This window comes from Perognathus longimembris, chromosome 6 (assembly GCF_023159225.1).
Source record: "Perognathus longimembris pacificus isolate PPM17 chromosome 6, ASM2315922v1, whole genome shotgun sequence".
In the NCBI taxonomy this organism is placed as follows: domain Eukaryota; kingdom Metazoa; phylum Chordata; class Mammalia; order Rodentia; family Heteromyidae; genus Perognathus; species Perognathus longimembris.
The window spans coordinates 73416312-73428914 of record NC_063166.1 but is presented as its reverse complement, the minus strand read 5'-3'; the positions used below and the strand labels follow the sequence as shown (position 1 = coordinate 73428914).

At 40.1% G+C, this 12603-nt stretch overlaps 1 protein-coding gene across 1 annotated transcript in view; it reads right to left on the bottom strand.

The window, feature by feature from the left end:
• Positions 1–12603, bottom strand: part of Top1 (DNA topoisomerase I) — an 88961-nt gene that overhangs the window by 45795 nt on the left and 30563 nt on the right. Inside the window, exon 3 of the mRNA XM_048349323.1 lies at positions 10604–10706. Coding sequence (XP_048205280.1) covers positions 10604–10706 — 103 coding nt within the window. The remainder of the gene's footprint in view (positions 1–10603; positions 10707–12603) is intronic.

Below are 12603 nucleotides of genomic sequence, written 5' to 3'. Positions count from 1 at the left end.
ATTAAATCAATATGATATACTCAGCCCATGAAGTTTGCTCTAAAGGTATGTTTATCATCAGGGTGCAGGTAATCCTAGCTACTCAGGAGGCTGAGATCTGAGGATCATGGTTTGAAACTAGCCTGGGCAGGAAAGTCTGTAAGACTCTCAATCTCCAATAAATTACTCAGAAAAAGCCAAAAGTGGCACTGTAGTTCAAGTGGTAGAACGCTGGCCTAAGGGGGGTGCGGGTGGGGGGAAGAGAAGCTCAAAGTCAGTATCCTGGTTCAGAGTTCAAACACTAGGACTGGCAAAAAAGGGGGGGGGGGAAGAGACATGTTTATCTATCCAGAGGATCAAAACAGGACAAATGATGGTATACAGTAAGAAGGGAAGGAGACTAGTCCCTTTACCCTTGTACACAGTCCTCCCACTCTATTGCTCCTAGTGGTTGATGCCATACATCGGAACAAATGTCTGTTTGTTTGTATCTTTTCTTTTCTTTCTTTTTTGCCAGTCCTGGGGCTTGGACTCAGGACCTGAGCACTGTCTCTGGCTTCTTTTTGCTCACGGCTAGCACTCTACCACTTGAGCCACAGCACCACTTCTGGCTTTCAGGGCTTCATGCATGCAAGGCAAGCACTCTACCACTAAGCCACCTTCCTAGCCCTGGAACAAATGTCTACATGAGCAAACTTCCCTAACTCTTGAGGGCAGTATACCAGGAGCATGTGTGACACTAGGGTTCCTCTACACTGTTTGTTCATGGCACCAGTAAAACATCATTCTACTCAATTTGTTTTATTATGTCTATGTGCATGCACATGTGTACACTGGTCCTAGGGCCTGAACTCAGGGCCTGGGCACTGTCTTTTGAGTATTTTTTTTGCTTAAGTCTACCACTTGAGCCACAGCTCCACTTCTGGCTTTTTTTGAGTACTTTGTTGGAGTTAAGAGTCACAGGGATGTTCCTGCCTGTGCTGGCTTTGAACCTTGATCCTCCTATCTCAGCCTCCAGAGTAGCTAGGATTAAAGGCATTCACCTGAATGTGTTCATACAAGAAGTTTTTGCTAGGGCTGGGAATATGGCCTAGTGGCAAGAGTGCTTGCCTCGTATACATGAAGCCCTGGGTTCCATTCCCTAGCACCACACACATATATAGAAAATGGCCAGAAGTGGCGCTGTGGCTCAAGTGGCAGAGTGCTAGCCTTGAGCAAAAAGAAGCCAGGGACAGTGCTCAGGCCCTGAGGCAAGCTCCAGGGCTGGCAAAAAAGAAAAAGAAAAAAAAAGAAGTTTTTGCTCAAGTATAATGTTTTATAAAAAAAGTGTCATATACTTAGTTTAAAAACAAAAAACAAAAACACTGAATCACCATTCTTATCAGTTTTATGAACTTCTACATGTTTCTGAGAACAGAACTAATTCTTGAGGTATTAACACACTATAATCCTAAATTCATGGTTTTGATAATACCAACAGTATTTGAGCTAACTATTCCATCGTAAAAGCACTGTAGTTGTTTCATTAGCATATATTAATTGTATAAAGAGGGCTTTCTTCCAACATTTCCACACTTATACCTATTCTCACCCTTATACCTTACCCTAACTCCCCCTTTAAACAATTTCAACAGATTTCACTATTCTGTAGGCAAATATCCATTCTCATTTACCTCTTTGCTAGACCTTCCTCTCTCCCACAACAGTCTATTCTATTTCACTTTCCTGTCATTCATGTTTGTTGTTGTTTTGGGATGTTTTAGTGTACCAAGAGGTTTCGCCATGGTATTTCAGACATGTATACATTACATTTTGTTCATAATAACTTTCTATTTTCCTATCCCTCGATTAATCAACAGCTTTCACTGAGATTCCTAATGCTATCTTCATGTGGTTTAAGTGGTAGTTGCTTACCTAGCAAGCACAAGACTGAGTTCAGAACCCAGTACCACCAAAGCAAACAGAAAAAAACCTCACAAAACCAAACCCAATAGAAGCCTTAAATATTTAATATAAACGATTGACTCAGAGTCCTAAGTTTAGGAACACCTCTAGGATCCACTATCTTTCTTGACATTTCCTCTTCTGCCTCTGTCCTCCTTTCCCTTCATTTGTGTGTGTGTATGTGTGAGAGAGAAAGAGAGAGAGAGAGAGAGAGAGAGAGAGAGAGAGAGAGAGAGAGAGAGAGAGCCCATAATGCTATGAACCCAGGGCCTCTAGGCAAAGGCTCTACCACTTGAAACATGTTCCCAGCTTTTTTATTTGTATTAATGCTTTTGAGATAGGATCTCACTAATTCTGACTAGATTGATCTGGACTCTGTGATCCTCCTCTTGCCTCTATATCCCAAGTAGCTGGGATTACATGAGCAATCACATCAGGCCTTGGTTCTCTTTCATTTTAGAAAGCAATTCTTGGAATATTTATCCGTTTCATTGGAAAACTGGCAACAGAAAACAGGCACCGCTGAGGATGTACACATTCCTCCCGTTTTCAGCTTTACTATTCATTCTGACCAAAGCTAAGGTAAAGGGAATCTGTGAATAACAAAGCAGTAAAGACAGTTCCTAGGCCAATCCTGGAAAGCAGTCAACCTAACTCAAAAACTCAGTTGCTTTTTCTTCTGTCTGCTGACTAGAGAGAAATCCATGGTTCAGGAACACCTCTACACCTGCTAGAGTAGTGCTTTCCTTTTGCTGGTCATAATCACAAAGACCTACAATCTTAACCTGATTTTCCAAAATAACTTACTGTCCTCTAAGTTTCACTAGCTGAGTTCAGATGATCTAGTTAAGGACAGCTTATTGTACGAGGCATCTCCACTGGGGAAATGCTTTGGAAATTTGTGACTAAGAAGCCATACTAGGCTTCAGAACACAATTTTACCTCTACTTCTCAGAAGCTGTTCCTGTCCCTACCTCCAGAACAGTGAGCAAGTACTGCAGGGCTCAACTGGTCATCTACCACCCCACACTCACAGGAATGCTGGCAACAAATGTGTCTACTCCCCAGCCCCCAGCTCTGTTCTTTCCTAAGAATCTACCTGAAACAAGTAGCAAAAGCGCTGAGGAACCAAGTCATGTGAAATGTGTGCCTAAGGCTGAGCCATGAAGTCAGAAGTAGGATTTGGACAGTGGTAGGATGTGAAGCCAACACAACATCAAGCTGACATTTCTTTCTTCCTTCCCTTCCCCACTTCCTTCTTTTATCTTTTTGGTGGCAGGTCTTGCTATGAATAGCCCAGGCTGGCCTGGAATTCATAATCCTCCTACCTCTGTCTCCCTAGTGCTAGTGCTGGGTATAATTATATGCTAATATACTCACTGTTTTTTTTTGTTGTTGTTGTTGTTTTTTAATGCGGATATCTTTTTCCAAAAGGCTTGAGACTAGTTTGACTTTCACGGTCCCTTGAAGAGCTACACCTTTCCACTGGTCATGAGATAGAAAATTTGACTAATGTGGAAGAGAAGATAATGTGCTAACTGTTTTAAGTCATGCCAACTGTTTCTTTTTAGATTAATATAGATCTTGCTTCTTTTCCCATATACAACAGGTACAATATAGCAAAGTCACAAAATCAATTCCAAATACAATTGAAGGCTAAAGAAAAGTTGGCTATATATGGAACAAACAAGTGGGACTAAGTAAGAAGCAGCAGAAGAGTTAATGCCAACCACAGAAGGAAGAAAAGGAGGAGAGGGAAGGAGGGAAGGAGGGAAAAAGGAAAGAAGGGAGGGAAAAAGGGAAAGAGGGAGGGAGGGAAACAAAATAAAAACAGCTGGCTAAGCACAGAGGCAGATCCCTTGGCTCAGGACTTCTGTCTGTCTAGAAATAAGACCCCTTGGCTCAGGACTTCTGTCTGTCTAGAAATAAGACTCCACAACAGAGACTGGATAAGCAAGCCATTACTAAAGAGAACAAATTGAGAAGATTCAAAGCTACCTCTCTAGAATGTTCATATCCATCATATGCATTAAATAACTAAATTCTACTAACAATAACAATGGGGAAAATGGTCTACACCATTTTTAGAGTGACAATGGAAAGACTGTTGGTCTATCTCTAAGGAGTGACTCGTTGGATAAGCAGACAACGGTATGATGGGCATTTGTCTAAGGCATTTAGGCAGGAAAAACATAGGAGAAAGGAGGAAATTGGGCTTAGCAACCATCATCAACAACAAAAACAAAAACAGGAAGGAAAAGTATTTCCCTTCTGCAATGGAAGAAAATGGTATTTCTTTAGGAAAAAAATTTAAAAACGTGAATCTGATATTCTAGGAAACTATATATTTGGAGGGGAGGGGGAAGGATAGTACTGAGGGATTTGTACTTTACTAGCTAGGCGCTATATACTACTTGGGCTGTACTTCCTAACCAAAAAATGAAGATCTAAACTCAGGTAGTCCTGAGCCATGTATATCTGACTGTTCTGTTACTTCCCAAACAAAATAAAACGGAAGAATTATTAGGGGAAATAAGGGCCCCCTTGTCTTCTGAGAATAGGACTTAACCACTGATGGCAGCTATCTGTCCACTCCTCAAAGGCAGCACACCCTTTCAGATGAAGCCAAGTGGATCACGGTATCCCTGGGAGATAGCTGAGTGAGCTTCAAAGTTACAGAAGGAAAGAAATTAATGGCTCTTTCAAGGAAAGCTTTTTTAAAAAATTTTTATTGTCAAACTTATGTACAGACAAGTCACAGTTTCATACGTTAGGCATTGGATACATTTCTTGTACTGTTTGTTACCTCCTCCCTCATTCCTCCCTCCTCCCCCCCCCTTTCAGGTAAAGCTTAACTAATATTTTTTTACAAAAGAGGAAAAACAATCCCAGGTACCTTCCAAGTTGTTTCTGGAAATAGTACCATAGCCAGTTTCCAAAAAAAACTTGCAAATGAAGGTTTCTTAACATCCACCGTCATTATAGGTCACTACATGAAATTACAAGGACTGCTTTAATTACAGTATGCCCCTCCTAGATATTTTCCAGGACCTTAGTGGATACCTGAGACTAGACAGTACTGAAGCCAATATAGACCATGCTTTCTCCTATATAAGAATACCTATGATGGGGCTGGGAATGTGACTTAGTGGTAGAGGCTTGCTTAGTGTGCATGAAGCCATGGGCTCCTTAGTACCACATACACAGAAAAAAAAAAAACCCGAAGTGGTACTGTGGCTCAAGTGGTAGAGGGACAGTACCCAGGCCCTGAGTTTAAACCCCAGGACTGGCCAAAGCAACAACAACAACAACAACAACAACAAAAAGAATACCTGGAACAAAGTTTAATTTATAAATTAGATATGGTAAGAAATTAAGAGTAATTTACTACCTATCTCAGCACATGAATGTTTTTCTTTCCTTACTGAAGATTTTCATTTACAAGAAACACTCCACAGTGCCTTTGGCACCAGCATCACTGCTCTTAAGATTTCAGGATATCACTAAGTAAACAAGGGTTATATGAGCACATGCATGTGATATGGTCACAGATCTGAGGACGACTGTGGCCACCACTAAGTGACTTCCAAGTAGACAGTGTCGACAAATGACATGAGATGGATCCAGGTCCTGGCACTAGACTTCACTGTGAGATTCAGAATGGCATACAACTTAAACCCCATTAATGATTTACTTTTAGAATTTTCCATCTAATATAGTTTGTACTTCAGATGAAGAAGGAAACTACAGGAAGTTAAGCCATGAATAAACAGAAACACTATATAGAAATATTGGTACTTCAACTAGAATGGAACTTTAGAAATTATTTAACCTTTATTTTCAAGCTGGAGAGGATAAAGGGCTATGTCAAACTACAATTCACGCGAAGCAATCCCATTCCTGCTCCATGTTCCTCATATTTATTAAGAATAAAGAGCCAAGCAATTATCTGAGAAAGAATCCTATTTCTGTACCATGTCAAAGTGACTTAATTTTCTTAACCATTTCCAATGGCCTCTTCCTCTCTTAAGAATCAAATCTCAACTTTTTCCCCCTTTTTTTCTTTTTTGCCAGTCAGGAGGCACTCAGGACCTGGGTGCTGTCCCTGAGCTTTTTTTTTTTTGCTCAAGGCAAGAGCTCTACCACTTGAACCATAGTGCCACTTCTGGCTTTTCTGAGTAATTTACTGGAGATAAGAGTTTCACGGACTTTCCTGCCTGGGCTGGCTTTGAATTGTGATCCTCAGATCTCAGCCTCTTAAGTAGCTAGGATTACAGGTGTGAGCCACTTCTTTAAACATCTTTTAGTAGTTTTCTCTCAAGCCACTGTTTTGGCCTTCATGTACCACTTTACCACCTTTATGTAATTCAAGCATCCATCTAGCTGGATTCCTCCCAAAGCAAACCTAGGCCTTTGCATATGCTAGACAAGTGTTCTCTCATTTGTGCTATGCTCTTAGCTCTTGTGCCCTTCTTTCTTTGTTCTGTCTGTGGGAGAGGGTCTTATCATTATATAGCCCATGCCAGCCTTCCACTCTTGATCTTCTGTCTTGGCCTCCCAAGTGACCGGATTACAGACTTATGTCACCATGACCCAGCAGTAATAGTACTATTCATAGTCATATCTTCTCTTGTCAAGATCATAACCATGTATAATGTTTTCTGTAGTATTAAGAGTTTGAACTGAGGGCCTCATATGTGCTAATAATAAGCATGTGCTCTTACTCCTGAGCCAAACCTTAAGCCCTGTTTTCTACTGGGTAATTTTTTTTTTTTTTTGGCCAGTCCTAGGGCTTGGGACTCAGGGCCTGAGCACCGTCCCTGGCTTCTTTTTGCTCAAGGCTAGCACTCTACCACTTGAGCCACAGCGCCACTTCTGGTCATTTTCTATATATGTGGTGCTGGGGAATGGAACCCAGGGCTTCATGTATACGAGGCAAGCACTCTTGCCACTAGGCCATATTCCCAGCCCATCTACTGGGTAATTTTTAAATAAGCTCTTATTTCTTACCTAGGCATAAACCCGGGCACAGCACAGTCCACCCATGTTAGGCCTCCCATCATAGCCAGGATCACAGGCTCACCCTACTACTATGTCCAGATTTCCACTGAGAAGATATGTTGTAAATTTTTCTGCCCCAGATGGCCTCAAATTATGATTCTGCCAATCACAGCCTCTCAAGTAGCCAAATTACAGGTATAAACCAAGAAGCATTCAGCCAAATTCTTAACCAATTTTAACGGATAGCTCAAATGTACATTTAAAAAAAAAATGACTGGGGCTGGGGATATGGCCTAGTGGCAAGAGTGCTTGCCTTGTATACATGAGGCCCTGGGTTCAATTCCCCAGCACCACATATACAGAAAATGGCCAGAAGGGGCGCTGTGGCTCAAGTGGCAGAGTGCTAGCCTTGAGCAAAAAGAAGCCAGGGACAGTGCTCAGGCCCTGAGTCCAAGCCCCAGGACTGGCAAAAAAAAAAAAGACTGTAAGTTATTACAAAAAGGCTAGAAATAAATGAAAATATCAATGTTCTAAAGTAGATAATTAACTACTAAACTGGATTCAACTACCAAAATTGACAGGTCTAATTTATCTACTTAATGTTCTATTAGGTTTTGTGGTAATCATCATTATTAGAACCATCATTATCTTAATTATTTGGTCTGCTACCATTTCTGATGAGCTATCATGTACCTAAATAAGTTTGAAAGCTTGCCAAGGCAGGTATTGTTATCCACAGTTGATGAAAGGAGAAAATGAGACCCAAAGAAATTAAGTTGGTTAGATTAGAACACGTAAGTTGTAAATGACAGAATCTGGCCTTTCATACTTTCAAGTATTTTACTCCCACACGATTGGCAGCAGTTTCAAGTTTTCTCATTTCTATACCTAATATTAACTACTCATGTTAATTGTTCAAGGCAATACAGAAATGCAAACATAAATGAAGACCTCACAAAGAAAGGAGTAATCATCCTTTACACCTGCTTTAGAAAAAATTGCTAAACTGAGAACTGGATGCCTGTTTGACGTGCATTATTCAAAAATCCTGCATTTCCTCAATTCGGGACCTGAAACTTATGAAGATAAAGCAGAAGCTACCTAGAAGCATCTTGACTGAGATTTTTCTCATACTCACTGTATAAATGAGGCTGAGTAGCTAGGGCTACTCAGCTGATAAATACTTTATGGCTAATAAAGTATTTCCATTGCTTTTTCATACACAGAAGGAAGAAATTTAAGCTCTGAGCCTCACACTTGTGAGGCAGGCAGAAAGGCTAGGTGCTCTACCATCTGAGATTCATATACCAACCCTTTTTGCTTTTTTTTTTTCTTTCAGATAGAATCCAAAGTTTTGCCAGGATCAACTTCAGACCTTGATCTACCCACTTACACCTCCTCCCTCCATAGCTGGGACTATAGGGGACCCATCTTATTGGTGGTTTTTTGCTCAAACCACTATTGTGATCGCTACCTCCCAAGTAGTTGGGATAAAGGCATGAGCCTCCACACCCAGTCTTTTAAAATTTGTTCCTATGCTGGGGTTTGATCTCAGAGACATGCTTCCAGCCCTGATCTGGTTTTTAAAAACCTAAGATACCTCCAACACATACAATGGAGCAGTGCTTATACCTGGAAGGATAGTTTGGCCACACAATTGACTTTTTCTTATTGAGGGTTTGTTTTGGTTTGGTTTTATCCCCTGAAAGGAGTAATGTAGTGGAGACTCAGGAGGCCCAGTCTCTATTCAGCTACTACATTTCTGTGTGATTTTTATACACATGACTTCAGAGTTCTATCCACACAAAAAGGAAACCAAATGAATGATATTCAATATCTGCTCCTTTGTTTTTCACCTTGAGTGAAACAAATGAACCAGGTGAAACATTCTGAGGACTGAAGTCCACACCCTGAGAGACAAAAAGGCTGCTGGCTCTCCTATTTGCCGACTCTCCATGTCTGTGCAGTTCTGCTATTGCATAGGAACATGCCTTCTGGACTTGAATCCCAGTGTGTCCCCAATGATTGGCAAAGAAGGAACGGAGAAACACATTAGAAACACTTGTTTTCTCATGCTGGCAGATGATCCAAGGATTATGGCCACAAAGCTATCTGGATAAGATCAGCAAAGATAGTTTAAATCATAAAAATGTAAAATGAATACAAAAGGCTGACATCCAGCTCCCAGAGTTCTTTGACTCAAGTAGGGAATACAGAAAAGGGATGAGCATTTATAAACCCTCATGCCTATATAATCCTAAAGACTCAGGAGACTAATATCTGAGGATCGTGGTTCAAAGCCTCTTGGGTAGGAAAGCCAATAAGACTCATTTCCAATCAATTATCAGAAAATCACAAGTGGTCCTATGACCACTGGTCCTGTGACAAAAAAGTGGTCCTGTGGCTCAAAGTGGTGGAGCACTAGCCTTGAGCAAAAAAACTCAGGAACACAGTCCAGGCCCTGAGTTCAAGCTTTATCACTGACAAAACATAAAAGGATAATTACAAAGCAACTCAACTTGGTAATTATGCAAGGTGCCAGAAAGCCCATAGAGGTAGTAGCACTAATAGGAGGTGGGCAGAAAGGATACTTGAAAAAGTTAAATCTAAGCTGCAGCTAAAAGGATTGTAATAATAGGCACTGAACATTTCAGAACCAGCCACAGCAAGTTTAAAGGTCTAGTGTTATTTTTAAAAACGTGTTTGAGAAAATAAAAAGTTCATTATTTCTCTTGCAAATGGCAAGAGAAGTAGTAGAGGAAGGCAGCCAGAGACTGTTAGAGAATCATGATGAACATTTGGTGGGAATAAAAAAAGGTGGCAAGCAAAATGGAAAAGCATGGAGCAAAATGAACAAGAGAAATAATCTTGTTGAGCCAGGTGCCAGTGGCTCATGCCTGTAACCCTACCTACTTCAGAAGGCTGAGATCTGAGGATTGTGGTTCAAGGCCAGTCTGGGCAGAAAAGTCTGCAAGACTCTTATCTCCAATTAACCAACAGAAAACCAGAAGCGGTGCTGTGTCTCAAGTGATAGTGCTCAAGAAAGCTCAAGGGCAGTGCCAGCACAGGGAGTAGCATCCCCTCAAAAAAAAAAAAAATCTTTCTGGGGATTAGATCCAAAGCAGCATTCAGATCTCTGAATGAGTTTCGTTTATATCTGTCACCATTGACTTTTGTGGGAGCTGAACCACTCAAATAACTTGATGGAAGCCAGGAAAATTCCCTTAAGGAAAATCTCATATAATGCAACCTTTTGTATGATTTCAGGAGCTTACACAATGGAAGCCCTAGTTAAGAGATCTTAGTGCATACTCTTTAAAGGTACAGGGAAAAAAAAATCTAAATCCAAGCACTTTGAAATCAAGGGAAATTTTCAGCATACTTGACTAATGTTATCCTATGTTACAATGAATTCATACTTGATTTACTTAAAAATTATTTTAAATTAATTATATAATGAAAGGTTACTGTATTTGCTTTATACATCTTGATTTTAACAATGGCACCCCCAATGAGGTTTGAGTTATCAAGGCATCCTCTTAGCAATTCCAGAATCAAATATGGCCTTTGCTTACTTTGCTACCCATGCTATTAATCTTGGATCGAGTCAGTACCTACTCCAGGGAAGTCAGCAAAACTAATCCAAGCTGAATGAGAGATTTGGTGGTTCAACCCTTACCTGTTGCTATGCTTGGATTTCTCCCTGTCCTTTTCCTTGTCCTTCTTGTGCTCTTTATGCCGGTGTTCTCGATCTTTGTGTTTATCTTTGTGTTTATGCGAATCTAGAATCATAAGAGATGAGTTAGTCAAGAGGAAACATGAGCTGTCTTCTACCTGCCTACGTTAACAAGTCAAGCCATCAAGAAGTACAGGGTTAAAATGGCAAAGTAGCTGTAATGGTATATGCCACTGGAGGGAAGATGGACACCCATTACCCTTTCTCTAAAACCAAGACCAAAAAAAAAAAGCAAAAAATAACCACCTAAGACCAGTGGGGATGGGTGGGGAAGGACAGGAAAAACGAAGTTAATTTTGTGAAAAAGACCAAGTTTTGGCGTTCTTCCTAATACAACTTAGCTGTTAAGTGACAAAGCATACATTTTTGTGAGCTTAGGCAGCCCTCAATAGTTTGAACCACATTCTAGCTATTTCTGCTTTCTTAAAGACATAACTCTTAACATATACACAGGCTTGATTGATCCCTCTCACAAACAAGATTTACAACAAATCCATCAGTCTGTAAGTTTCCCTTATACCCTCTCCTTCTAATAAATCTCCACCTTCTACCCTTCACCACAAAGTACAGATCTGATAGGATTATGGATTCAATTTATGTAGATTAGACTCTAAAGTTCACAAGGATAAACTAAATGATACAGGATTTAGTCTTTTGCATCTGATTTATTTATTTTGCTCCACAGGTTTTTTTTTTTTTTTTTGCTGGTCCTGAGACTTTAATTCTGAGTGCTGTCCCTGAGCTTCTTTTGCTCAAGGCAAGCACTCTACCACTTGAGCCAGAGTAACTTTTCTTTTTCTAAGTAGTTTATTGGAGTCTCATGGAATTTCCTGCCTCAAACTTGAATCCTCAGATCTCACCATTCTGAGTAGCTAGCATTACAGGCACAAGCCACTGGTGCCTGGCTGCTCCACAGATTTTTAACATTTATTTAGCTGGTTTCTTTATTGAGTAGACAGAGGTGAGTTTGCCTTAGAGTTCTAAGGAAGTACTTTACCATTGAACATCTCTCTGGTTCCACTTTAGTCCTGAGTGTGCTTCCTTAAATGAATATACTGAAAATTATACCTTCACTTGTTGATGGACATTTGTTTCCAGGTACTGGTTATCATGAATAAATCAGTTGTGAACATTTGTATATACATCCTTCTGCATACATATTTTATTTCTCTTGGCACACATTTAGAAGTGAGATTTCTAGGTCATACAAAAATATTATATATTCACAGGAAACTGCCAACCTATTTCAAATAGCTACATTGTTATATATAATTGGTATTCTAATTTCTACAAATTCTCACCCATATCTGGTCTTTAATTTTAGCTATTTTAGCAGATACATAATACTTAATGAAGAATATTTTTTCACCTCCCTTCTTTTATCAAATATATGTTCTTTTTATCTTTCTACCATGAAATTTTTTGTCTTACTGAGTTGTACAAGTTCTTTATAGTCTAGATTGCACTTATTTCTTAACTACCTATATTGTGAATGTTTTCATTAGTGCCTTCTTTCTTATCTCCAGTTATATCTATTTTCCTGCAATCAATATGGATTCTTTTTTTTTTTTTTTTTGGCCAGTCCTGGGCCTTGGACTCAGGGCCTGAGCACTGTCCCTGGCTTCTTCCCGCTCAAGGCTAGCACTCTGCCACTTGAGCCACAGCGCCGCTTCTGGCCGTTTTCTGTATATGTGGTGCTGGGGAATCGAACCTAGGGCCTCGTGTATCCGAGGCAGGCACTCTTGCCACTAGGCTATATCCCCAGCCCTCAATATGGATTCTTAATGGTTGAATACTTCAGTGTGTACATATGCTTTTTTAAAACATCCAGTCATTAACTGATAGATACCTCGATTAATTCCATGACGTGGCTATTGTTAACAGTGACAGAATAAAGATGGCTGTGCACTTAAAAAGTCCTTCTAATATAGATATACCAAGTA